Genomic DNA, 27,596 nt, shown 5'->3' with positions numbered 1-27,596 from the left:
ACAAATTAAAAGGGGAATTTATTTTCCTCTGAGGGATGTTTGAGAAAAGTACTTCAGAGCTAAAATATGCACATTAAAATCTAGGCCAAAATTCTAGGAAAAGGAATATGTTTTGTTTTCACTTTTTGTTCTCGAATAGCAGAATATTTTGGTTTGTTTTGACACACTTTTGCTGACTGTTCTTCCAGAAGCTACATTCTTCATCTTTTTTATCTGATTCTCTAGGCTATGTGTTGTATTCCATCTAACAGGGAACTTTGGCTAATGTTCTCTCAATGTTGTGAACAAACTTTCTTCCAGTAATGTTAATAGACCGTTTGTTCAAAGTTATCTGGTCTTTAATAATGTTCTCAGAATGTTAGCACAAAATGTTATTTATACATCCATCATTAATTGAATGTTTTTCTTCTACATTGTAGTTGGATGTTCATCTTACATTTTCTAAATGTTCTGGAATGTTCAAAATAACATTCCTATAATGTTTACCAAATAATAAAAAACAGAATATTCCCTTAACCTTCGTATAACCATAAAAAATGTTTTTAAAACATTGATATATACATAAAACATTCTTAGAACATATTATTTTTATTAGCTGGCATGGGTTTTTCTTCAATTGCAGGCACTTTTATGTCGAGGGACTTGATTTTAAACATAGTTCAGCTTTATTAGTTTATTTATTTTTAATTTTTCGATATGACATGTAGTTCTGAAAACATACACTATAGTTTCAGAGTAAATCAAACTCACCAGTGTTTTGAAAGCATTTAAGTGGTCAAGGTTTGGCTGGTTAACCCCTGCTGGTGGATGCCATAACTACACCTTCTGGAGGCAAAAAGCTCTGAGTGCTACCAATATAATAAATCATTAACAATAAATGAACCAGGATGCACTTCAGTCAAAACATTGCTTGCACAAGCTCTCAAGGTTATATTTTCTGGTTAGCCCCCATTTGTTTCCTTCACTATAGGCAGACTCACAAATGCATGGTCTTTTTTTAATGTAGACTGATATGGTGGTAGAAAAATGCATAACTGCAAGTGGAGAAGAGGCAGTCTTGTTTAAACTGACAGAGAGATTTAAATCTCAACATATAGGTTATCAGGTCAGTATTTGCCTGTTTCAGTATGACATGCTTTATAGTGACTCATCAACAGGAGCTATAAATACTGTAGACAGTTCAGCCTCAAGGTAGTTTGTTTTGTATTCTTGATTGCGCTGTTGTTGTTATCAAGGCTCAAAATTGTACCTTCTTTTCCTTTCACAGTTTTTGTGTTCTATTATTCCAATCAAGGCTTTATTATTTGAACAAAATGCGTGGGAGACAATATTCATTTTCAGAAGCTTTTGCTGTCTTTTTAAATGAAGTTTTAAAATATAATGCTTAATATGTCAGGTGTAGGGTAGAGTGGCGGAAAACACCCCCCTTAAGGATTGTGTAATTTTTTTCAGTGAAACAAAAGTTAAAAGTGTTCAGAAAAGTTATCATAGTTTTAGTGACAATGGCATAAATTACCAAGTATGAAAAATGTCCAGAGTTTTCATGTTCATGCAAAACGCCCCCATGGGTGGGGTAAAATGCCCCCCAGTCTGACAAAGCAATTTGCTTTAAACATTCACAGCAACATCAGAGTACAGGCAGTTTTAGCTTAAAATAAAAAAAATCTATAATCAATAATTATGAATTACAAAATTATAATAGTCTATTTAAAAAAAAGAAAAAAGGTTAGCTGATGATAACTGGCTAGTTAACTAGCTACCTGATGCTAACTTGAAGTAATTTTTAAATATAAAGTCCAAATATTTTCTCCCTATCTTGGCCCTACTGTTCTCATATCGTATATAACTGTGATGTTCTTCGTTTTACCCCACTCTACCCCTATCTTTGATAAGGCATTTTCACATTTTGATTTAGTTCTTTATTAAATAAAGAAATGTTGGTTGTATGTTTCTTTGAATAACATTCATTCTCATAGTCTATGTATTCTTTAATCTCTGTTGAAGTTACAGTACAGGAAAGCACAAAGAAGACTTCAACTAATTCTTAAATGCACCGTACACAGTGAATCAAAGAAAAGAACGGCATAATAAATAAACAAATTATAATAATAAAAGAATGCAAAGCCCTTTGGCACAGTTTTGTGTGAAATGCCAAATAGCAAAAGTTATTGAAATGTGCCAGCAAGGCTATGGTTGTGATATCATACTCTCAGAACATTTATATGCATGAAATCAGAGCTGTTGAGAGCTCTGCATGAAATACCTGAAAGTCATTTGCAAACAAGTGCAGCACAACCAAAGATTGATGCAACCTTCCAGGCAGGAAATTATAGCCTATCAGCTGTGATATCTTCCATGACTATTTGATCAGATTGCTAAATGTCAGGGCAAAATAACTGGAAGTCACTCGCAATGTGTTGAGGTCAGGTGACAACAATGTAGCTATTCTACTGTTTGAAACCTAGCTGTTTTATGCAAAGCTGACATTTATGCACTTATAGCTGCTGCAATTATAGAAGTGCATAAATAGGTGAATATTATGAGATCAATGGTTCCATTTAAAATGTTTAATATATAAATATGAAATTCTAGGAAAATTAATAAAAAAATCTACTCTTTTAAATATGCAACTGAACCGCCAATAGGTGGCGAGTAATAAGTCACAGTTAGTAATAAGTCACCTATTCATAAACGTGAACATCATGTTTGTAACACTTTGTTATAATTTTGAATGTTAATTGTTCAATTTATACAATTAATAATAATAATAATAATAATAAAAAAAAAGTCACTTATTCATTAAACTCTACGTTCGTTCAACCGATTCGTTCAAAAAGCTATGAATGGCTCGTTGAATCATTTACTCAAATGATTCATTCAGAAACGCGATTCATTTATTAACGATACCGCTGCGTGTTGATGCTCAACGGTTCTGCTTCTGCTTTATTTGGTGCTAGTTTAAAACAGACAATATTGGCTATACTGGGTTCAAAATGTAAGTACTCACCTAATGTTAGCTATTGAATCATTCATTCAAATTATTCGTTCAGAAACGATCTAGGATTCATTTAGTAGCGATACCGCTGCGTGTTGATGCACAACGGTTCTGCTTCTGCTTTGTTTGAGCTATTTTAACATAGTAAGAATGACAGTATAGGCCATATTGTGTCTAAATGTAAGCATTCACTTATTTTAGCTATTGAATCGTTAATTTAAATGATTTGTTCAGAAAGGAGGATTCTTTTAGTAAGGAAACATTGTTGCATGCTGATGCACAACGGTTCTGCTTGATACATTTTTACATACAGTGTAAAACAGACATTATTGGGGTTATTGAGTCTAAAATGTAAGTTCTCACTTATTATTATAATATTGTTTGTTTGCTGAACTGCTGTATAAAATCAAAATTATGTGCTTACAGCGCTCTTGCACTAAGGCTGTTGCCTACAGAAAAATATAACTGTAAATATTAGAAATAGGAACTCATTTCTGTCGCCATATCTTTCATTTTGGAGCATTTGTATACATTTTAGTAGCATTTTTTGCCCCCCAACTCGGTTCATTTGCATTTTAAACCTTACCAATACACACACATTCACTTCTTAACATACGCAGTTCTGCATCAGGAACTCAAGCTTCATAATCTGTATGTTTTTAATGACTATATCCAATCAGAATCATCATAAAGCAGTATTCTGCACTTCTGTCTGTACCTCTGGCTCCCTGTTTGAAGTGTCATGCAGAGGGGAATGAAAACACCCCCAGGAGGCAAGAACAGAGCTTCTCTTTTAATAGCACTTCCCTTGCTCATCATTAAATGGCTTCTCTCTCTCATTCTCCAGAGGTGCCCTGCCTGTCTCTGGGTCTGCTGACATGAGGGGTGAAAATAAAGAGAAAGAAAACCAAGCCCAGCACCCCTGAGCCACAGTGCCTTTTATCTTCCAGAGAGCCAGGGAGTCATCAGCAGTTTAATTTAAGGCCCGAGTCTGCCAATCACCATGCGTCTTGTGTCTCAGAGGACATGGATGGTTTGTGATGTAAGGTCAGTGTCTGAAGAGAGAAGCCCAGAGCATTAAAGGCCTTAACAGTAAAATCAATACCTATAAATTAATCTGCACAAAATGTCATTCAACCAGAGTTATGGATCTGATGCACCGACACCCTAAAAGCTCATTGAATCTGTATTTAGAGACATATATTTAGATTTATATTCAGCTCACATGCATGAAAGGTATATGTTTTATTCGTAACTGAACCCCCTGACCTTGCTAGTGCCGTTGAGGTAGGACCTCACAATATTTCACAATATGTTGTAATTAGACTGCAGACACACATTCATTAAATTTGTATTTTGCACAATGCCTCTGATGATGTATTGTTTTGCACTTTAACAACTGCAATAAAGCATGTTGCTGCACATATCAGCTGATTATCATCATTCAGTGGGACAGCTAAAACGAATGATAAACATCATTTTATAATGCTTTAGGGAGTTATTAGTGTGTGTACAATTAAAAAAAGACATCCCAGATTGGAGATATTGTCATAAATTTCATATTCGAATGTACATTAAATATAATTACCTGTTGTGCATTATACAGTGCCCAGTTTAGAATTATTTTGATGTGCATACAGTTTTGTTTTTAAAGACTGGGACTAGTTGTTACGTTTTACTTCAGTCAGTATTTCTAAGGGTTGTATGGCAAGTAAGCTTCTGTATAGACACATTAAACAGTCTATTTTAGGCTTTTTAGCCAAAATTGAAATAGTTATGAAACACAAAACAATTTATGAAACAGCACAAAATGTGCAAAAATATCAAAGCATTATTTTTTATAATGAAAACAGTAATTACAGTAAGATAAGATTACAAAATATAAAACACGTGACTTGTCCTGACCTCACATTTATGAAAAATAACCTTGTCCTCAGAACTCAGATCAGAATTTTTATGTTAAGAAAAAATATTAATTCATTGAAATTATTCAATATACAAAACCACTGCTAGAGAACAGAAACATTTTTATTTTTTTGATCTGAAACTGGTCTCCCCTTCCACTAGAAATATGTCTTACATAAACAAGGTGTTATTCCTTTCCATCTTCAATAAATGGCACAAAAATGACTCCTTTTTGTTAAATGTATTTTCAGTTTATGAAATCTGACCCCTGATTTCACGCTCTTTCTTGCTCTTACCTTGACTTCTCACCTGAGTTCATTTGAAAGTGTCCAGCACACATGTGGTTGCCATGGACACATGAATGCAGAGTCAGAGGAAGCATCACTTAAGAGAAGATAAGAAATTGGCCAATTGGTCATAGCTGATTTAGATTGTGGCATCTGTATTGATGTGGCTGTATCTGTATTCAGTCCGCAGATCAGGAACAATTGTGGAGAGCCACTTAACAAGAGATAAACAAGGACAAACTGACCTGCTGGACCCCAAGAGGCAGTTCAAAGGGAAGCGAACATTAGGGACACTTTTGATCATCGCTTAAAAGAATATGGGGTAATTAGTTTCTCCTTCTCATGTCTTTTAATGGTAACTGTGTAGTTTTAATTTCTGCAAAAGCACCTCAAATCTTGGTATTAGCTCTATATTGGAGGACTGAGTTAGTAAACAAAGTATAACAAGAAATGAAATATTAGTGAAATAACCTTTTTAGGAGCAGATGACAGAAAGCTTTAGTTCATTAACTTGTTTGTGCCACAAGGTGGCGCTGGAGTTCAAAGAATAAATCACATCATTCACTCATGTTACTGACTATATAATTGTGTAGCTAGACAGTATGTTTTTGTTATTGAGCACAAATGTATGATTTAATATGTTTCAGTAGTAAATGCAACTAAAAGCTATAAACAAATCTTTTGACAGAGTGACCATTTAAGGCTTGTTTTTAATAAGTTGTGTTAACATATGTTAATATGCAGAGGAAGGCATTTGTAGGCTGATTCACCCAAAGACAAATGTCAGATGCGGAAAGTGGTCAGGAAATCTGAAAATCATTTTACAGTTTAAATTTTTTTTTTGTGGCACAGGTCATCGCAGAACTTCTTGCTGCAGTGATATAAGCGGAGGTCAGTTATTTAGGGGAATGTTTTTGTAAAGTTCAAAATGGCTTTGAGAACTGTGACGATTATATTGTTATATTGTGTTCTTTCTGGCAGCAGGTTAAACTCCTTTAATAGGATTCATGTCATTAGCAAAAACCTCTTAAACATGATCATTCTGGGGCTTAAAGGGATCATTTAGCATGCAAGGTGTAATCTGTTTGTTTTGTTTTGTTTATTTTTTATTTCTTTTTTTTTTACCCCATCCAGTATTACGATATGTGCTAAACCTCTTTCGGTTCTCAGACTACAGGATGCAACAGAAAATCAGCATGAGAGATCTTATATTAACTTTTGTGATGGAATATGCATGAAGAGTAATCAAATTTATCTTTAGTTGCCAACATTTCTGCTTGCATTCAAGTTTAAAATGTCTGAAAGTAACAACTAAAACCAATTTTCAGGTAAATATAAACATTTTACTAAAAAAACATGTATATTAGGCCTATCTGAAATTACAACTAGTTAGAAATGAGTTAAGTAGACTACAGCCCCCACTGTTCAACACAGCATTAAAACACCCTATGTAATGTATTATTAACAGAAAATAATATATAAATGTGTGTATGAGTGTGTGAGTGTGTGTGTATATATATATATAGAGAGAGAGAGAATTTTCTGTTGATATATGTAAATTAATTAACCACAATTGATTTTGCGTTTCCAGAAGTTTTTACTGAAGTGTGTTCTTCAGTAAAAATATATATAAATATATGAAAATATATATATATATTTTTTTAACATTTTAATAAAATTAGATTGTTTTAATATATAAATACTAATTATATAAATAATATATTATGTACGCTATTGCAGTTGACATTATCACGAATTTAGATTTTTGCAAGTAATAAGAATTATTTTGTTGACATTAGGATATTTTATTACAAATTTCATTAAATTTCACTGTGGATTTCACAAATTTTACACTTTCAAAAAATGACAATGCTACATTTTTCATTATTTTACATAGTAATGAATGCAAGACTTATGATTCATTATGTGGATGATTCTGTATGAACATATCTTTCTCATGTCCCTGGATCTCTATAATACATTTTATATATATATATATATATATATATATATATATATATATATAAAATAAAATGTATTATAGAGATGAAGCTTTTGTAACATTATACACTATACCATTCAAAAGCTTGGAGTCGGTATCATTTTTGTTTTTTTCTGGTAAAGAAATTAATATTTTTATTTAGCAAGGATGCTTTAAATTGATCAAAAGTGATGATAAAGACATTTATAATGTCACAAAAGACAAAAGATTTCTATTTCAGATAAATGCTGTTCTTCTGAACTTTCTATTCATCAAAGAAACCTGAAAAAATTCTACTCAGCTGTTTTCAGCATAATAATAATAAAAATGTTTTTTGAGCAGCAAATCAAAATATTAGAATGATTTCCGAAGGATCATGTGACTGGAGTAATGATGCTAAAAATTCAGCTTTGAAATCACAGGAATAAATTACATTTTAAAATATATTTAGATAGAAAACAGTTATTTTAAATAGTAAAAATATTTCTAAATTTTACAGTTTTTTTTCTGTACTTCGGACCAAATAAATGCAGGCTTGGTGAGCAGAAGAGACTTCTTTAAAAAACACTAAAAATCTTACTGTTCTAAAACCTTTGACTGGTAGTGTGTGTGTGTGTGTGTATGTATATATATATATATATATATATATTAGTATAATAAATGTGTAGTATATTTAGTATTTTAATATGTTAATATTGTAATCAAAGATTGAGTTTTCTATTTTCTATCATTTTATTACCATATACTATTCCCACTCTTCATAAATTCTTCATTTTCACCTAAGCAATCTAAACACACTGTTAAACTCTATTCTAATGTATTTCATCTCTTTTGTCAGTCTGGTTTTTCTTCAAATTGCACTCTCATTTAGAGTTTTTCTGTGGTTCAGTTTGTGCCTCCCGGGAAAAGCACAAAAGCTGTTTGTAAAACTGTCCATGTCTGTGTGATTTGTTCCATTTTCCCTTGAGGCTTCAGGCTTTTTTCTGTTTCCGTGCAGCCGTCGGGCTCTCAAACAGGAGCGATTGTTTCTCTTTCTGCCTCAGCATTAATTTAACCGTGTTGTGTTCTCTCACCGCTAATTAAAATTCTTCCTGGCTTCTGTGGGTCTGATCTAGCTTACATTGCGCTGTGGGGTAGCTGACAGGTCTGAACGGGGCGACCTGGACATGTGACAGATACAGGACAGCCGCTGCTGTCTAATGATCTGCTGGCACGCAATGTGGTCACTAACTAGGCTAAATTAGCAGGTTGCATGCAAAAAGTGTTGAGTTTGAGCCAAATCGAGGAATATTGTTTTTTTTCCTTCTTGCTTTTCAAACACTTTCTTTCCCCTGGGAGGCACAGAATCAGATTATCTCATTAGTCTAAACAAAACATTTCAGAGAATGTCTTGAGGCTTAAAGCTACAATATGTGCCTTGCAGTGTTTCAAATGTATAAACCAAATGAACCTGTGACCATCTGAAAGTTCAAATCTGTGGTTCAGCTGTACTTTATAGTTATAATGTTATATATTCTTTATGTGTGTTTGTATACATTGATATAGCATTAGAAAACAGTATACAAAATATCAAGTGGCATTTGCAAAAATGTTTTTGCTTTAAACCATTTCTGAATTTTGACTTTACTTTTAAGTTTCAAAACAGTGAGCGAAGTATGTTCCAATACAGACCAGTTCAAATATAGTTTTCAAAAAAAAAAAAAAAAGAATATATATATATATATTTTTGCAGTCAGATGGTGCAGTTATGTTTTCCATCTTAAAGCTGCATGCCTACCTGAAAGTGACCTCTGAAGGTTAGCATTTATTGTCAAAGAGGGTCATGCCCAAGGTCAGAGTTCAACTGACAAAGTATGACTTGCTCAAAAGACATTCCACTTGCTAGAAAGGTCAGTCAGTGACAAAGGTTGAAGGTCATGGTCTTCCCTGAAAGAAATGTGAATGTTTTTTATCTGGCAGAGAATTGATTTACATTTAAACATTCTATTTGTTAAATAGATATTCTGAAAATTAAAAAGAAATTTGTCCAAAAATGTACAAAACAGTTGACTAGGTATATAGTTTTAACTTATTCAATCAATCAATCAAAATAAATAAATAAATATCAGGGTCTTCGAAGATTTAGTAAATATATAGTAATTGTAATATAAGTACATCTGAAAAAATTGCAATAATAAATCCATCTGAAAATATTGGACTTCAAATATTTATGTTCATACTGATAAAGAAACAAACATGTCTATTGAATATTAAATGACTACATTACATATTATACAGGTGTCATTTTAATACAAATTTCATTAAAGATATTTCCAATGTGATTGATTTTTACTTTTTACTTCTAATAAAAATATAAAAAGACTTAAAGTTTGCAATGAAGAGACTGTTTAATTCTATTGCTGGTGTAATACTATATTTATCCCACAGAGGGCTCATGTGTTCAAATATTAAGTTTGCCTTGTAGAACATATCCTTAGTCTCAGTAGCATTTTGACTCCTATTGCAAATTACATGAAAAATGAAAGTTATATTACCAAATGCTTGTACCTCCCGAAGCATGAAGGAGAAAAATATTTCTGAACATAAAATGCAGGTATAATACTCTTAGACAAACTCTTTCCCCATAATATTGTCTTCTATGAATGATTAAGTCGTCTTGTGTTCTGAAGGTGTGTTTGAGGAAGGAGTTCTGCCTTAAATGGGTCTATTTCGTTGTGTAGTTCACGGCCTCAGCTCAGGATTATTAAAAGGGCTGAAACTCTTCTAAACAAAACATAAAGAGACATACTGGCAGCCAATCCAAAATGTGACTGTATAACAAACCATTTACAGCTTATTAAACTGGAGAGAGGAACACGGAGAGAGAAGGCATCAGTTATAATGGAGACGAGAAAACATTCCTGCACAGAAGAATCAGTGGGGGGTTCAGGCTCAAGTGTCGTCTGGTCTGTTTCATGCTGTCGGATGTGCCTCTTCTTCAGCCTGTAGGCCTGTGACCTTTGACCTATCCTCAAAACCGTTGCCATGTGACAGAGATACAGACCTTGATTCCAAGGAAACAGTCAACAAACATCAGTAAATGTTTAAAATTATTATTATTATTTTTTTTACATGTTCCGCACATCATTTCATACTCCACTTCTATGTTTTTTTTCAACAGTGTGGAATTTTTCAGGAATATTATTACAGTTTTTCTATTTGAATATAATTTAAATTAAACTTATTCCTGTGATAGAAAGCTGAATTTTCACCATCGTTACACCATCGTCTTCAGTGTCACATGATCCTTCAGAAATACTTGCTATTATTATGAATGCTAAAAACAGTGATGCTGCTTTTTATTTTTTGTGGAAAGCATGATACATTTTTTTTTTCAGGATTCATTAATGAGTAGAAAGTCCAAAAGAACAGCTTTTATTTGAAATAGAAATCTTTTGTAACGTTTTGTAACTGACTTGCCTTAAAAGTGAGTTTGGATGTAGTCATTTAGCTGAACTATGTATTTAATTCCAGTCTTCTCTCTCCATCATAACAAAACATAACCAGCTTGTCCTTCCTGTAACCGGAACATTATCCAGACATCGACTAACACCATTCCAAACCTTACCCTGTTTTAAAATGCATCTCATTTGTTGCTATGGAAAGGAAATTACATTCATTCTTTCAAATATGGCCCTGTTTCAAAACACTTCCTGTCGGTGTGAAAGAGCCAACAGTACATTCTGTCTTTTTATTTGCTTCCACACCAGGAGCAGAGAAAAGTTGTATGAGAGGTTCCCCTGTGTAACACCTTCATGTCAGAGACACTGGTGGCTTTATAGCGAGCACTGCTTTGGACCAGGTGGAAAATACTTCAGTTTGAATTATGCTTGCTTTGGCACCTCCGTATCATGAGCCAAAGTATATTTATCAAAAGTCTGACAGTCTCACATTATTCCAGGAAATAGAGGTTTGCTGCGTTTGTGCTTCTCACAGTGTAGTGTTTGGCACGATCACGAATTGAAAACCCTCAGTCGATAATTTAGAAAGTGTTACAAAAGTAAAACTTGAATTAAAAATACTATAAATTCATTACAAACATGCATCACTGTTTTCAAAAAATATTAAGCAGCACAACTGTTTTCAATAAATATTTATTGAGCAGCAAATCTGCATATTAAAATGATTTCTGAATGATCATGTGACACTGAAGACTGGAGTAGTGATGCTAAAAATTCAGCTTTGCATCACAGGAATAAAATACATTTCAAAATATATGCAATTAGAAAACAGTTCGTAATAGTTCAGAACAGAAGACCTACTCGGACATAAAAAACAGTTATGGAGGAAACTTATCTTTCTGAGATGCTTTTCATTTTCTCCTGGTATATTTGCTTGGATTAAACTCTCTGAGGCGTTTGTGACATGCAAAAGAAAATAAGCCCGTCTCTCACTGCCATGTTTCCTTCATTTGTTCAGCCTGAGTGATAGTGAGACATTTTACAGAGATGCGAGAAATGTGAGAACATTTTGTAATGCTTACTTTTGAGGTATAATATTTTTTTTTGAACAGTTTGTAGAATTACTAAAATGAGGATCTCAAGCTTGGCTGTTATGCGGTCTAGCTAAAAGTAGAAACTTACGACATTTTCACCTTTTTTCACGACATTTAATCTTAAAACTGTGGGGCGTACGACTATTATGGCTGTCTGAAGTCTTTTTGTCTTGTTTTCTGCCTCTCTTCAAAGTAGAACAGAAATCAATAGGAAGCTAGAGGCACAAGAAACCCTTTTGAAAATGAACATTTTTGCATGGCCTGTCTTGAAATGAAAGTTATGCAACAGAACACAATGTATCCCAGCTCTCCCACTGAGATGTGTGCCAGTTTACATTGATTCCAGTTACATAAGTGAATGCTTACTTTGAAATTCCACACTGCAAATTACGGTGTTTTAAAGTATAAACATCTTTGTATGTGCCAAAAAAGTATGATGTTACCTTTACATTTAGGAACGTATATAATGAATTGTATACTGAGCAACTGCTACACCCTAAGTAGAAACTTCATGATAACATTCTGTTTGACTGAGTGCTAGTAAATACAGTAATTTACCTAACGGCACATCACAGGTTCCAGAGTTGTTTACCTCGGGTAAAAACGTTTCCACTCAAGTACAAACTCCAAGGTGGATGACTTCAACTGTAATGTTTTTGCCTAAGGCATGAGCTTTACAGGTCTTCGCGGAAATTTCCAGTGGTTTCCAGTCCAGTCAGAAAAAAATGTCTCTCTCTTTTAGAGATAAAATGTGCATTTCTCTCTAATGGTGGAGGTTGAATTGCATACAGAGACTACTGCTTGAAACTTTGGATTATTCAGAAATCATTCTAATATGCTGATTTGCTGCTCAAGAAACATTTCTTCTTATTATCAATGTTGAAAACAGTTGTGTTATTTTATATTTTTTTGAGGAAACCATGATACATTTTTCCAAGATTCTTTAATGAATAGAAAGTTGACAAGAACGGCATTCATTTGAAATAGAAATCTTTTGTAACATTATAAATGTCTTTACTGTTACATTTTATCAATTTAATGCATTCTTGCTGAATAAAAATATATATATATTTTTTATCTCACTTACCCACAACTTTAAAAAATATTAAGCAGCACAGCTGTTTTCAACATTGATGATGATAATAATAAGAGATATTTCTTGAGCAGCAAATCAGCATATTAGAATGATTTCTGAAGGATCATGTTTAAAATATATTCAAAAAGAAAACAGTTATTTAAAACTGAAAATATTTCACAATATTACTTTTACTGTATTTTGATCAAATGCAACCTTAGTGTAGGAGACGTCTTAAAGGGATAGTTCACCCAAAAATGAAAATTCTGTCATTAATTACTCACCATCATGTTGTTCCAAACCCGTAAGACCTTCGTTCATCTTCAAAACACAAATTAAGATATTTTTGATGGAATCTGAGAGCTCTCTGACCCTCCCAAAGACAGCAATGATCCTTACATGATCAAGGTCCAGAAACATAGCAAGGACATCGGTAAAATAATCCATGCGACATCAGGGGTTCAACCGTAATTTTACGAAGCTATGAGAATACTTTTTGTGCGCAAAAGAAAAAAAAATAGCAACTTTATTCAACAATTTGTCTCTTCCGCATCACCCTATAGCGCCATTTTGGCGAGATAAACAATGTATGCTGTTCTGTGTCAGCAGCGCGTTGTTTATGTTCAGATCAAAGCGCAAACAACGTAGACAACGTATCCACGTCACGCCGCTGACACAGAACAGCATATGTTGTTCACGTTCAGTGGATGCTCTCCAAAATGGTGCTATAGGGTGATGCGGAAGAGATGAATTGTTGAATAAAGTCGTTATCTTTGTTTTCTTTGCGCACAAAAAGTATTCTTGTAGCTTCATAAAATTACGGTTGAACCCCTGATGTCACATGGATCATTTTACTGATGTCCTTGTTACGTTTCTGGACCTTGATCGTGTAAGGATCATTGCTGTCTTTGGGAGGGTCAGAGAGCTCTCAGATTCCATCAAAAATATCTTAATTTGTGTTTTGAAGATGAACGAAGGTCTTACGGGTTTGGAACAACATGATGGTGAGTAATTAATGACAGAATTTTCATTTTTGGGTGAACTATCCCTTTAAGACGTCTCCTACACTCACTAAGGTTGCATTTGATCAAAGTACAGTAAAAGTAATATTGTGAAATATTTTCAGTTTTAAATAACTGTTTACTTTTTGAACAAAAAGTATTCTTGTAGCTTCATAAAATTACGGTTGAACCCCTGATGTCACATGGATCATTTTACTGATGTCCTTGTTACGTTTCTGGACCTTGATCGTGTAAGGGCCCTTGCTGTCTTTGGGAGGGTCAGAGAGCTCACGGGATGCATCAAAAATATCTTAATTTGTGTTCCGAAGATGAACGGGTTTGGAACGACATGAGGGTGAGTAATTAATGACAGAATTTAAATTTTTGGGTGAACTAGCCCTTTAAGAAAACATGGAAAACTCTTAATGATTCCAAACTTTTGACCAGTAGTAGTGTATCGCCTCAGCTCGTATAACCATAGACCTATGAAATATAATCAACCAACCAACAAGTTAGCACAAGTAACACAGGGATGCAGCACGAACGAAGAGGCTGATGATTTCAGTGTTTGGGGGCGGGACTATGTTTTTTTAACCAATGACAAACAGTGGAAGTGTTCAGGAAACCTGTTTGAAAACAGTCAGTGGTTGATTTTATAATAACTTTATTTGACAGAAATAGAAAGAGTAAGATACTAGTATGCTAAAGTAGTATGCCAAAGTAACTAGTATAGATATTAGTTCACCTTTAGTGTGCGTTCAGTCCAAGAGCAGAGAATGAGTGCAGCTTTCTTAAAGACAGTTGCTCAATTTCTGCAGAAGCAGATTCCATGGAAAGTTTGAAACCTGAATGAAAAAGCATAATTTTCAAGGACAAAGCTGAATTATGTTGCAGCTGTCTGGCACTTAGACTCAGACTCTTCAGTATTGCTGCAAACAAACCTCTGCGTCGCCAAGACACTGCAGCAGTCAGATCTCCTTGTACAGGACAAAGTTTGTCTTCATGCTGTTAGCTTTTACGACCATGTAGAGCATGACCCTCTGCCTCAGTCCAATGGCTTTATTTATGGCTGTGGTCTTTGTTTTCTCATAGGAATGCTGAGAATGCTACAGGCTGCTCTCTCTCTGTCCCAACAAGACACAAACGAATAGTACTGGCATCTCCTTTTAGACACAATCTCACCCACATCCACTCCTACTACAGGACACAATCTGAGGAATGCAAGACTCTAACAGGAGAAGTCAATTTCTCTTTGTTTTTCTCCATCTCCCTCATTTTTTGCTGTCCACCTACTGTTACATACTCATCTGGTACAGTATCTAACTGGTTTATAATTTAACAATGAACTGATACACATCAAACATCATAAAGGGATCATTCAGTATGGTAAATCGGGGCAAGTTGTGACACTTTTTACTCCAGTGAATATTTCTCTTGATAGGTTTATTGCTGAAAGTCAGTTTCTGTGCTATATGTCTTCAATTAACACATGCTAGCCTTTTGTGACAACATGCCCCAATGGTAGGTCATGTTCTCTTGCTGTATGGGGCAAGTTGTCACAATGGGAACCTGCCATTAAATAACCTATTATAGGCTTTACAGCAAGATTTAAACAGTAAAACATTTATAAAGCACAAATTAATATTCAAAACTGATATTTTTTAACTTTCGACCTTCAATTCAAGTTATACTCTTTGTGACAACTAGCTCCAGTTGTCCCAATTCTGAAATAACAAAAAAGAACCAATCAAACAAAATAATAAACTAAATAAGAGAGTTGTTTATTTATTTATTTATTTATTTCATATTTAGCTTCACAACGTAAAAACATATATGCTGTAGGTATATGCCTTTAAGATTTGGTAGTGTGGTTAATGAAACTGTCAGTATAAATATATCTGTGCGTGAAGGACGTTGTGATGGAACATCATATATGTTTGCAGAAATGTACACATTATCACAGACTTTTGTATGATGTTGTGGATTGACAACAGTACACAGAAAAAGCCTCATTTGATCTGCATGTACAACATCAAAACCTATGCATGCTTAAATTTAACTTAAAAGGCACAGCGGCTGTGTGTCAATCGCATTATTTTTGCAAAACAAGGTGTGCAAGACACTCCGAAGCTAAAGACATAAAAACTTACTCTGGGAAAGAAAGTTCAGCCTCTTCAGTTCAGTATTGCCATGTCAAGTTTATGGGCTCAAGACAAATAGATTCCCTTTTAGTTCTCAATATAAATCACTTTTTAAGACACCGGCCTATTCATGATATTGAGTACATCATCCAAAATGGATGGGCCCAAGTCGAGTTCGAGAGAGAAAAGGGATCCTGTGATTTGAGTGAGTGACTCCTGTGAGTGGCTTTTGCTTTTGGAGATTTCAAAGTCCGAATCGCATAGACGACCCTCTTCAACACCGCTATCTCTGTCCGCCCAGTCGCCCTTGATGCCGAACATCTCCTGTTCATACTCAAAGACTGAATCGCCATTGCTACCATTGTTAAAGTTCCCATTGGCATCAGCGTTCCCATTAACAAAGACGGACAAAAATGTTTCGAGCTCATTTTCACTGCTGTGTATCTTCTTTACAAGTGATTTCTCAGACATCTCAGTACGGTCGATTGAAGGTTCTTCCTCCTCTGGGACAGGGCTGGGGTCGCTCCTGAAGGCACTGATGGACTGAAGCAGGGTCTCCATCTGCAGGATTTCCAGATCTTCAGAACCGGCTGGAGGAGTAGATGGCTCAGACAGGCGATCCTGGGTCATGGGAAAGACGGTGGTGGAAATCAAAGGTAGAGTCAGTGCTTGGCTGCCCCCGATGGTTGGGAGCGAGATTGCGTTCTTCAGGACCGGCGATGGAGTTTCAACGCAAGATGCATCGGAGGCGCTGTTAGCTCTCGTGAACTCTCCATGGATGCCATATTGAGGACGAATGCGACCAGCTTTCCCTGGTAGAAGCTCAAAATTTCCTTGCAGGAATGACATGTCACCGAAGGCATCACACTCGCCACCCTTTCCGATGTGGATAGTGTGTCGAAAGTCCCCGAGAGGTGGGCTGATCATATCCGGGGATAAAATATCCCTCAGACGGCATTTTTTCCCCTTCTTGCTGTAGTTGGATTTCAGGTAGATGGGCGTTTTGGCAGGCATCCCTGCTATAGAGTCCAGCAGTTATGGAGAGGAACGGGGAACGCTCTGGAAGTTCAGATCTCCTCGGTTGTGCGATAAACTTGCTGGAGTCTCGCAAAGGAGAAGTGCAGGGGTTACATTCTCAGAGAGCAGCTGTTTTAAATGCGTCCTCAATCTTCACTGAAGATAATCCAGCTCGAATGTTTGGATTAATGTCCTTTACCTGGATAGATGGAGAAATAATTTAGTTTTCTTTGTACTCAGCATCAAAAACCTTTTGTTGTGTTCATAAATCCAAGACTGAAATTGTTTTAAATGTTAAAGTAAATGTCACATGTATCTTAAGCATGTACAAAGAGAGATCAAAGAAAATATTTATCACTGTGTGAAACATCTTTAGGAGATGCTACAGACAGATGATAGATAGACGATATATAGATAGATACAGTAGATAGATACACAGACAGATAGATCACATTAGGGATTTTGAAATAAAAAAACTAACTCAAGTTAATACAATAACAATTATTATTATTTTTTTTGTAAATCAAGAATAATGAGAACATCTGTTGTTGTTACTCATTTCAAAATGACCGTATGTTTACATGTTTTAATTAACACCACATGAGTCAAGAAGCTTTAAAGATAAAGAAAGGATTTCTAGAGATAAAGTAGAAGTTGACAGAGTTTTAGAGTGGCTTTAGAGAGAGGAGGGCAGAAATAGACAGATAGGAGAGAGAGAAGGGTAACCACAGATCATAAGAGGGAGAGAGACTTCTTGCCCATTTATGGACATATTTCCTTTTGAGAGGCCTTTAAACACTGACCCTCACTGACAGACTGCAAACAATCACTAAAGCAGCGACTGGGCCACGGCTAGCCAAATATGTACGACTGAAAAAACATCCACATTCCCTCGGCAGCAGAGCCCAACGTTCTCTCGCTCCTTTAAGACCCGCTGCACTAAACCGTTTGAGACCTGGGGCCATTTTCATTTCAAGAGAGAAACTTTTGTGAAAATGTAAATATGCTCCATATTCCAAACGTACTTCAAACTTTTGGAATACTTGAGATTTTTCTGGTAATGAGTGCTGAAGTATCATGTGACACTGAAGGCTGGAGTAATGAAAACAGTTATTTTAAATTGTGATAATATTTCACAATATTACTATTTTTTACTGTATTTAAAAAGTGCAGCTTTGGTAACCATAAAAAATTTCTTTATTTATCATTCTATTTTTATTATTTCAGATGTTACATATATATTAATTTGCCTTGGAATATGATGTAAATATGCTAATCAATATGTTAAACGAATACAAATACAAACAGTGTTACTCCCTGTAACTAGTAACATGTAATGGCGTTACAGAATTTAATTACAAAATAAATGTAACTGTAATCTGTTACAGTTACTGAGAAAAAATGCGTAATTACTCTTACTTATGAAAATGTTAAGGATTACAAAGGGGGGTACATCTAAATGTTTCTTGTATTAATATTTACTATTTCTTATTATAACTTTACATCTGTATGTGGTGGCTGTGCTTTAAAATTAAATTATTGTAATCTTAATTCTGACAGTAATTAGTGTTGAGTACTACTGTAAGGTTAACGCTGCCTGATTTAAATGTTTGAAAATGATTAAGAGTTGTAAACATTTCTTAGAAATTTAGAAAAGTAATCAAAATGTAATAAAATGTAATCAGTTACCTAACTTCTGTAATCTGTAACCTATTACATTTCCAAAGAAACCTTTACTTCGGGGTAATTATTTTGCACAGGAAATGCATGGCTAAAGTGGTTTCAGACGGGTCTTGGCCACATTACATGTCCGTATCACTTAACCAAATTATTTCAGTTATTTCAAGGGTTCTTACAGTCAGCAACAGCAAAAGCCAATGCACCAAACCCCACAAAGACACTGACCAAGCAAATGAATATAACATATAATACAAAATGACAAACTCTTTCCACAAAATTACTTTATATTATCAATGGAAAAGACACTTTCTTTCTCCCGCTACTACTGCACACACATACAGTATATGCGCTGCACTGTGACTTTATCAATAAAATAGCTAAAACATTTCTCAATATGGAGGTGGTAACATAGCTGTTCTTGAAGCAGTTAAACTTACAATTTTGCTATTAGTAGAGACACTGCTGCTGAACACTGTTCAGAGATTCACAGACTCGGGTAATGCACATGTGCTTCAATCACACAGCTACAATTAATGTCTCTCTCCCTAATAACTGAATTATCATTGGCTCAACCTCCGTTATTAGTTCTTTAATCATTTTGGAATTAGCAACAAAGGCTTGGGATGAGTTGCGTAAGAAAATAGTCCTACACACAAGAGAATTTTAAGGACAAAATCCTGACAAATATCTTCAAATATGTCTTCTGAACAATGTCTTGAGGTGTGGTAACACAATTGTGGTGGTATAAGTAGAAGAACTGAGGACGAACCGTTGAGTTATTAGAAAAATAATGCACACCGAGGTGTACCTATACTGCAATATCAAACCAAGTAGCATCTGTGTCCAAATACGGTGTGAGGCCATTGAATAATAAAATTCCATGGTATTGTCTTCTGATAACATGGAGCCACCACAGTACTTAAAATGACAGTCTGAACGATGTCACAGCTCACTGATCCACATCCCCTGAAGATCCTAGAGACAGCCAGGGAGGACACTGTTTACAAAACTCTAGAAATTCCATTTCCTAGGAACACACGACTCCCCTGTGGTAACGTCCTAACAAATCACACAGCTGATAAACAACAGGAGTATGGTGAAAGTGAGCTGCAGTACAGTCCTTGACAATGATGTAGGCTAGTCTGTTTGAGTCTGGATGAATGGTATTATTCTGGTCGTCTTACAGTCTTTGTGTTTTCTTATGCGTGTGTCTTTTTGCACCAGCTCAGAGGTCGCCTTGTGAGTTCATAGGGCTTTAAAAGCATTTTTGGACACTGATTCAGCGAAACACAAATAAACCTCAGTGAATGGAAATCTATTTTTAAACGTGACAAACATCATCGGGATGGCTGAAGAATGTGTGGCTGCATGAGTGTGTCAGTGACAGGGGAAAATATGTGTGTGTGTGTGTGTATGTTTGCAGAAGGAATGCTGCATTGCTTCTGGTGTCAGAGCTGTGATTGTCCCCAAATATGCCTTCTCATCACTACTTTCTCTCTCTTTTTAAATTTTTATTTTATTTTTTATATCCAGTAACCAGATCTCTGTACTTTATTCTTCAAATCAAACCAGTGTTATTATGGTTTATTAAGTAATGACATTTTTTTATATTTTCTGTTTTCATGGTAATTTTAGTTTGTTTTAGTAATTGTGTTATTTTTATTTCAGTTTTAGTTGTAATGATTTTAGTGCATCAAGATATACTAAATGAATAACTAGCTGACTTCAAATAATTTTAATTTTCTATTTATTGTTTTATATTTTATTTCAGATAAAGTTTATTCAAGCAACAAATAATAATAATTATAATGTATTACATTATTATTCAAATAACAATATAATATAATAACCCTGATAAAAAATAAAGGAATATAGCTAATAATAAGAGATAAATTCATAAGAATTAAAAACCTAAACTTAATTTCAAATTTATACTGAAAATATAAGAATAAAAGCAAATACAATATATTAATAAATACTATCATAGTATATAAATAATATTAAATGAACACTGAACCCCCTTTGACTTTTATCTTAAAGGTTTTGTTGCAGTTGTATAAACAGCAGCATCTAGAAATTAGCTTGTTTGGTTACACTGATGAAAAAGTTCACATAGATCCTGCTGTGGATCATGGGATGATCAAAGCAAGCAGGTGTGTGAACCCCTGGACCGGGTGAAATAAATCTCAAAGGAAGCCCAAGTAATACTTAGTGTAGGTTAAAGGGTTAGGGTTTAAGGTTAAAGCTATGGTTATTCTTCACCTAAAACCCCAGCAGGTGTGAGATGTCTTTGAATAAATTGTTCATTGCCATGACTTGTTGAACAATAACAAACAATGCCATTCAATGTAACAGCCAGCCGCTGAGGTTTAGAAGTAGGGCAGCTGCCTCTCACACCCTCTTGATATGGCTTTATCTCAGGGCCATATCCTGCCTTCATTTTAGATCTGGAATGAGTCCAGGGGCAAATGTTGCACTTCCAAGTGCCCTGACGCCCCTGTAGAATGTCGAGATGGATCTGTCTGCCCCCTTTCCCTGGGGGACCGTATCATCACACACCCCTCAGAAGTGCATGTCAGCAGGCCGGCAGCGTGTCTCCCTTCTGGCAGACTGAATAAGCTGAAGCCTGAGCTCCATCCAGCAAAGAGACAAAATGGAAGTGAATTGAGACTAAGACAAAATATGACCATGGACCACAAAACCAGTCTTAAGTCGCTGGGGTATATTTGTAGCAATAGCCAAAATACACTGTGTGGGTTAAAATTTTTGATTTTTCTTTTATGCCAAAAATCATTAGGATATTAAGTAAAGATCATGTTCCATGAAGATATTTTGTAAATTTCCTACTGTAAATATATCAAAACTTAACTTAATTTTTGATTAGTAATATGCATTGCTAATAACTTCATTTGGACAACTTTAAAGGTGATTTTCTCAATATTTAGATTTTTTTGCACCCTCAGATTCCAGATTTTCAAATAGTTGTATCTCGGCCAAATATGTGACCCTGGACCACAAAACCAGTCTTAAGTCGCTGGGGTATATTTGTAGCAATAGCCAAAAATACATTGTATGGGTCAAAATTATTAATTTTTCTTTTATGCCAAAAAGCATTAGGATATTAAGTAAAGATCATGTTCCATGAAGATATTTTGTAAATTTCTTACTGTAAATGTATAAAAACTTCATTTTTGACTAGTAATATGCATTGCTAATAACTTCATTTGGACAGCTTTAAAGGCGATTTTCTCAATATTTAGATTTTTTTGCACCCTCAGATTCCAGATTTTCAAATAGTTGTATCTTGGACAAATATTGTCCTAATCCTAACAAACCATACATCAATGGAAAGCTTATTTATTCAGCTTTCAGATGATGTATAAATCTAAATTTTGAAAAATTGACACTTAAGACTGGTTTTGTGGTCCAGGGTCACAAATGAGACAGAATAAGGTAGATTAAATGGCGATTCCTAACAAAATTTAAATTCTGTCACCCACCCTCATGTCTTTCTTCTGCAAGACAGACACAAAAGATATTTTGAGGAATGTTGGAAACTAAACAACATTGAACTCCATTGACTAACATTCAATCATACAGTTTTGGATAGACAAGGTGAGCAAATAATAGAATATTCATTTTTGGGTGGACTATCCCTTTAAGATTGAACGAAATGGAATTACTGAGACAGAATGAGACTGAATAAGAAAACAAAATGAGACTGACATGTGCCAGAATGAGAAAAAAATAGACTCAATGTCATTGAACAAACCAGACTGAGACTGAACTTGGCAAGAATAAATGAGGCATATTGAGACAGAATATGTAGAGAGTCCACTCAAAAATGAAAATTCTGTCATAATTTACTCATCTTCATATCGTTTCAAACATATATGCATTCATTTCTTATGCAAAACACAAGATATTTTGGGAAGCATTGAAAACCATGGACATTTAATGGACATAAAAAAAAAACTCCCACTCAAAAACACTTTTCTCAAAATATCTAATGTTCCACAGGAGAAAGTCATTTGTTGGAACATGAAGGCGAGCAAATAATGACAGAATATTACTTTTTGGATGGAGTATGCCTGTATATATGAACTAAACAGACTGAATGAGGAAAAAATAAGACTGAAATTTGCTAAATGTGCGACTAAATAAGAAGAAAATAGACTGAATGTCATTGAACAAGCCAGAATAAATGAGACTGAATACAGAAGAAAGTAAGTCATACGGTTTTGGAATGACATGAAGGTGAGAAAATGACAGAATTGTATTTTTTTTGGTGGACTATCCCTTTAAGACTGAACTAGATGAAATTAATGAGATGGAATGAGACTGAATAAGAAAGAAATTAGACAGAATGTCACTGAATGAGACTAAATGAGAGGAAAATAGACTGAATGTTGTTGAACATGTCAGATTAAGACTGAACTGGGGCAGAATAAATTAGAATGAATACGACCAAATGTGATACAAAACTCAAGGCGCTGGAATGAGACTGAATGCGGCAGAATTAGACTGAACCAAATGGAACAAGACAAAATGGCTAAATAATGAAGCAAAAAAGAGTCCAAATGGGGTGAGAGGTGAGAGCAGGGGCTACAGCAGTCTGAAGACGGATATCATTGCTGCTGGCACTCAGGAAATAACTCACGTGTGAGTATGTGGGTCACATTATTATTAGAGCAAGTGCAAGCAGTGATCTAAACAAGTGCAATGATGCCATTCCCACTGTACACAGAAATGTGTTAAGACTCTCTTCAGCCCCGCAACTGCGCCAATTTTGATTCTCCCTCTGACCTATTTTAGTGATAGCCTTTTTTGGCTGAAAACCCGACCACCTGGTCCTGTCTAAGAAGTTGCTGTTGCTGCTGATGCTGTATTTAAAGCACATCTGCATCATTTGGATGTTTTTGGCTGTTCTTTTTACAGGTGCAATATCCCAGAGCTTGCATGGCTAGATCATCTGGGCCGGTCAAGCTCTCCTCTCTTGGGTGGTTTGGGTTTTTCCTCCTCTCTTGGGTGTTTTAGGCCTAAGCTTTCAATCTCTTCAAATTCCTCCGACCACAAACGACCCTGTTGGACAATGTTCTAAATGATTAAAGACAAATACCACAGTCGGCCCAATTTGAGGTTTCCAGTGTGTTACATAAAGCAACCCTTAATTACACTCTGCTGCTGCTTTTGGAGGAACCAGGGTGGAGCGAGTTCTCTTTCGCCTCAACTTCATGCTTTTTACACCCTGCTATCCACCTCCAAGGCTTCTGTTCTCAAGCTGCTGTTGTCTTTGGCTTTCCTGCGTGCAAGAGTCGAGTTGACTTTCCAAGTTCTGTTGGACCGAGGAATGTATCTGAGGAATTTCAGAAGCTCTTTTCTGGTCAAGCAGTTGAGTATGTGCTTGAAGAACAGAGAGGAACCAGGTGTCGGGTTGCTTTGAGCTTGTTTTGTGGTGTGTGGGAATTTGCTCGACATATTCTGCAGTACAAAATCTCACATGTCGTAATGACAGCCATGTGCATGAGTGGAAAGAGGTTTCGCAAGCCTAACCAGCAAATAGCAGCCACATGGTTCATGAATACAACAATTTTTCGATCTTACAGTATGTCATCCACAGTCTTAAATATGAAGGTTTCAGCATGGGGATTTTGCAGCAATGCCAACAATGCCTTAAAAATAAAGGTTCTTCATTAGCATTAATGGTTCCATGAAGAACAGAAGGTCCAAATGTTAGAATGTTCTTCACACTGAGAACTGTTCACCGAAAGGTTCTTTGGGGAACCCAAAATGGTTCTTCAGTGGCACCTTTGCAAAAAAACCCTTTTGGAGCTTTCATTTTTAAGAGTTTATAAAGAACCTTTTGTGGCATGGAAAGATTCCATTGATGTTAAAGGTTCTTCATGGAACTACAGTATAGCTGCCAATAAAGAACCTTTATTATAAGAGGTTGTACTCAAGAAACATACCCTTAAGAAAATACTATTTGCATGTAATTTAAATAATCATTTGTTATCATGCACATATTCCTGCCAAAAATCATCAGTATCTAGTTTTACCTGCTCCTGTGTCTTTTCTTCACTCTGTGGTTGTCGTTCCGGAGGTGCCTTGACCCAAACTGTTAGTCAGCTTCTGGGTGGTGCAGCGTGTTGCCGTTTTCGTCTTCTCTCTCACTCTCTCTCTCTCTTTCTGCCCTTGAGGGTTTACTTCTCACAGGCAGGACGTCTGCTGGACAGCTGTTTCAGAATTCCTCCTCTGAAGCGTTGCGGCGTGTCTCTGCTTTGCTTTGCTCCTCCTTTCTCCGCCTGCAGCACCTGTCCCTGCCTGTCTGTAGACAGCGGCGTTGAAATCCAATTCTCTCGTCTTCTGCAGTCCCGACCCGCCGGAGCTGTGGCAGTATTTCCTGGAGAGACAGACAGCGCTCGCTCAAGGGAGGAGGAAAATGAATGTGGAGTGTGGAGTCTCTCCTACTGTGCTTCCCAGCTGCTGAACGTCAAAGTCCTTCCCTTCCAAAACAGAGTGGAAGAAATACAACATCCCTCTCTCACTCTCTCTGTTCGTCTTGTCACTCCCCACCTCCGTTCTCGCACTCTCTCTCACACGTTTTTCCTTTCTAACACAGTTCTCACATTCATTTACCTTCTTTGGATCCCGTTCTATTCTGTCATTCTGCAATTTATTTCTGCCGACTTCAGCATCTCTGCCTCATTTGTTGGCTCAGCGTTTACCAGACACCATTACAACATCTGAGAGGTGAAATGCAACCTAGAAAGAAAGACAGACAGACAGATAGATAGATAGACAGATAGATGAACATATAGAATGTTCTTGATTATTTATAGAGAAAAGCTGTTTCTCTTTTGCAGCTGCACTGTAAACCTCTGTGGAGCTTCTCGTCACCCTCAACCTAAAATAGGTTTCCTTGGCAACATATAGTGCTCTGCAGTGAGCTCACGTTTGACAGGATTAGGAGGGGGTGTAGCGAGTCTGTCCTGCTCTTGTGTGTGTGTGTGTGTGAGAGAGAGAAAGATTGGAATAAGCTCTGTTCCAAATGCTATATTTAGTGAGCTCCTTACCTGGACAGATGAGACATTATATGCGTGAAGCTGTTCCTAAGAATGAGATACCTTATTAAGGGACTTATAAGGGAATATTGAATGTATGCTTTTAAAACAACAGAATCCTACAATGAACTGAGATGTGCACACTGAAAAAAATATTTCAAGATGGAGGTTAACGCAGGAGAAATGTTGATTATAAGTTTGCCTCATTTAATACAAAAAAATGAAAATATTAAAAATAACAGTAGTATAATCTAATTAAAAACAGTATATTCACATAAACTAATTTATAGAATTAAAATATGTGTGTGTGCTATGGATTTTTATGCTTGAGTATCACAGTATCACACTGTTGGCAACATGCTAACAAATGGAAATGAATTAACAGTCGAGTGAGCTTGGTGTGACAAGCTCTATTTTTGTGGTGCACGGAATAGCTGGTTATATAGAGCGTTCCAAATCAGCGTTCCAGATCAGTTTAGATGCTGCCTTAGAAGGCAGCTGTCTGCATCGCAGTTTATTACATTGCAAAACATCCGAGTATGTTTAAATATTTGTCTTATTTTCCATTTTTATAAAAAAAAAAAAAAAAATCTAAAAATCATTAAAACAAGCTTTTTTGTCTAATTTTCCATTTAAAATATCTTAAAATCATTAAAACAAGTTTTTTGTTATATTTCCATTTTTTTTTTTTTTTAGATCTAAAAATCATTAAAACAAGTATAAACAAAGTATAAACAAGTCACTTAAAGTAATTTTAACTCTCCTTCAGCAAACTGTCACTCATTAGCAAAAGACAGTGATCCAATTAATTCCTGATAGACATGTCCCAACTATTTTAGGTCAAAGTCAAGTCTGGCTTCACTTGAAAATACACCACAATAGAGAAGAAAAGATGATCTGAATTTCTGTTTTACACCAACTTTAAAAACAAGTGTACAGAAATCAGCCAGTGCAGTTAAGATAAAATAAAATACACTAATATAAAAATCTTTTATCTTTTATTTTATTTTAAAAAGTCTTATTGTTGTTATTATTATTATTATTTTGTAGGTTTTGGAATAGAGTTCTATAGGTGCTTAAAACATCATACAGTATATGATGCCAGATTTAAATCTACGGTTACACCTTAGTATAGGGAACAATTCTCACTATTAACTAGTTGCTTATTAACATGCCTATTATTAACATATTGGCTATTAACATATTATGCATGACCTAAACTTAACAACTACCTTACTAACCACTCTTTGAGTTTATGGAGGCAAAAGTCATAGTTAATGGTTTGTTAATAGCGAGAATTGGATCTCAAAATAAATTGTGACCAAATTTACATTTGTGGGTTTTATCCAAAGCGACTTGCAGTGTATTCAAGGCAGGGCTGGAGTGGGATCAATTTTCAGCCCGGGAGTGTAATGCTCAAGACCAGCCCACCACCTATCCCCATCCAATCCCCTCCCACCGTGGTGGAATCTGGATAAATGAAGTGACAGATCTGTTCTTACTATCCTATTATATTTATTTTTGACATGTTTCAATAAAAAATATGAATAATGTAAATATGGCCATAAATATCAATAACAAATCGCATTGCAACAAGTAGTCCAACTGTTACATTATGAAAAAATGGTTTGCATTCAAATGAAAATAAAGTAGTGCAGTAAGAAATATACTTTTTGCACTATTGTTTTTTTTATATCCACGTCAATGTAATAAATAAAATAATGAAATAAATTATATGAAACATTTCTGCAACAAAACATACAACTGTAACATTATTATTATTTTTTTAAAAAGTTCAATTCAAAATTGAAAGCTGCCAAGCAGTAAGCATCTCGAACGAAAGAAAGAACTGGCTAAAATCACTTACATTTAATTGAAACAGACAATCAATAGAAAAAACTGAATAAAACTGAATA

General features: G+C 35.3%; 1 protein-coding gene and 1 long non-coding RNA gene across 3 annotated transcripts; one reads left to right on the top strand and one right to left on the bottom strand.

The window, feature by feature from the left end:
* The first annotated feature begins 2,878 nt into the window (after window positions 1-2,878).
* LOC131551984 (uncharacterized) lies at window positions 2,879-15,517 on the top strand. Its single transcript, XR_009273864.1, has 5 exons — window positions 2,879-2,995; window positions 3,843-4,042; window positions 5,371-5,509; window positions 6,040-6,078; window positions 14,871-15,517. It is a non-coding gene; the product is annotated as an uncharacterized LOC131551984 (long non-coding RNA).
* Window positions 15,518-15,554: 37 nt separating this feature from the next.
* cdc42ep3 (CDC42 effector protein (Rho GTPase binding) 3) lies at window positions 15,555-25,509 on the bottom strand. 2 transcript variants are annotated; one of them, XM_058795285.1, is made up of 3 exons: window positions 25,256-25,509; window positions 24,676-25,019; window positions 15,555-17,135 (listed from the first exon to the last, which is right to left on the bottom strand). In XM_058795285.1, exon 3 carries the CDS (start codon window positions 16,931-16,933, stop codon window positions 16,031-16,033), a length of 903 nt encoding a protein of 300 aa, XP_058651268.1. In that variant the 5' UTR covers window positions 16,934-17,135; window positions 24,676-25,019; window positions 25,256-25,509; the 3' UTR covers window positions 15,555-16,030. The 2 variants fall into 2 exon arrangements, with proteins under 2 accessions (XP_058651268.1, XP_058651267.1); XM_058795284.1 differs by lacking the exon at window positions 25,256-25,509 and having other exon boundaries at window positions 24,676-25,174.
* Between the last annotated feature and the right edge of the window lie 2,087 nt (window positions 25,510-27,596).

Source organism: Onychostoma macrolepis, chromosome 13 (assembly GCF_012432095.1).
Source record: "Onychostoma macrolepis isolate SWU-2019 chromosome 13, ASM1243209v1, whole genome shotgun sequence".
NCBI classification, from domain to species: Eukaryota; Metazoa; Chordata; class Actinopteri; order Cypriniformes; family Cyprinidae; genus Onychostoma; species Onychostoma macrolepis.
Note: the sequence above shows the minus strand (reverse complement) of the source record. Positions and strands in the feature narration are given on the sequence as shown.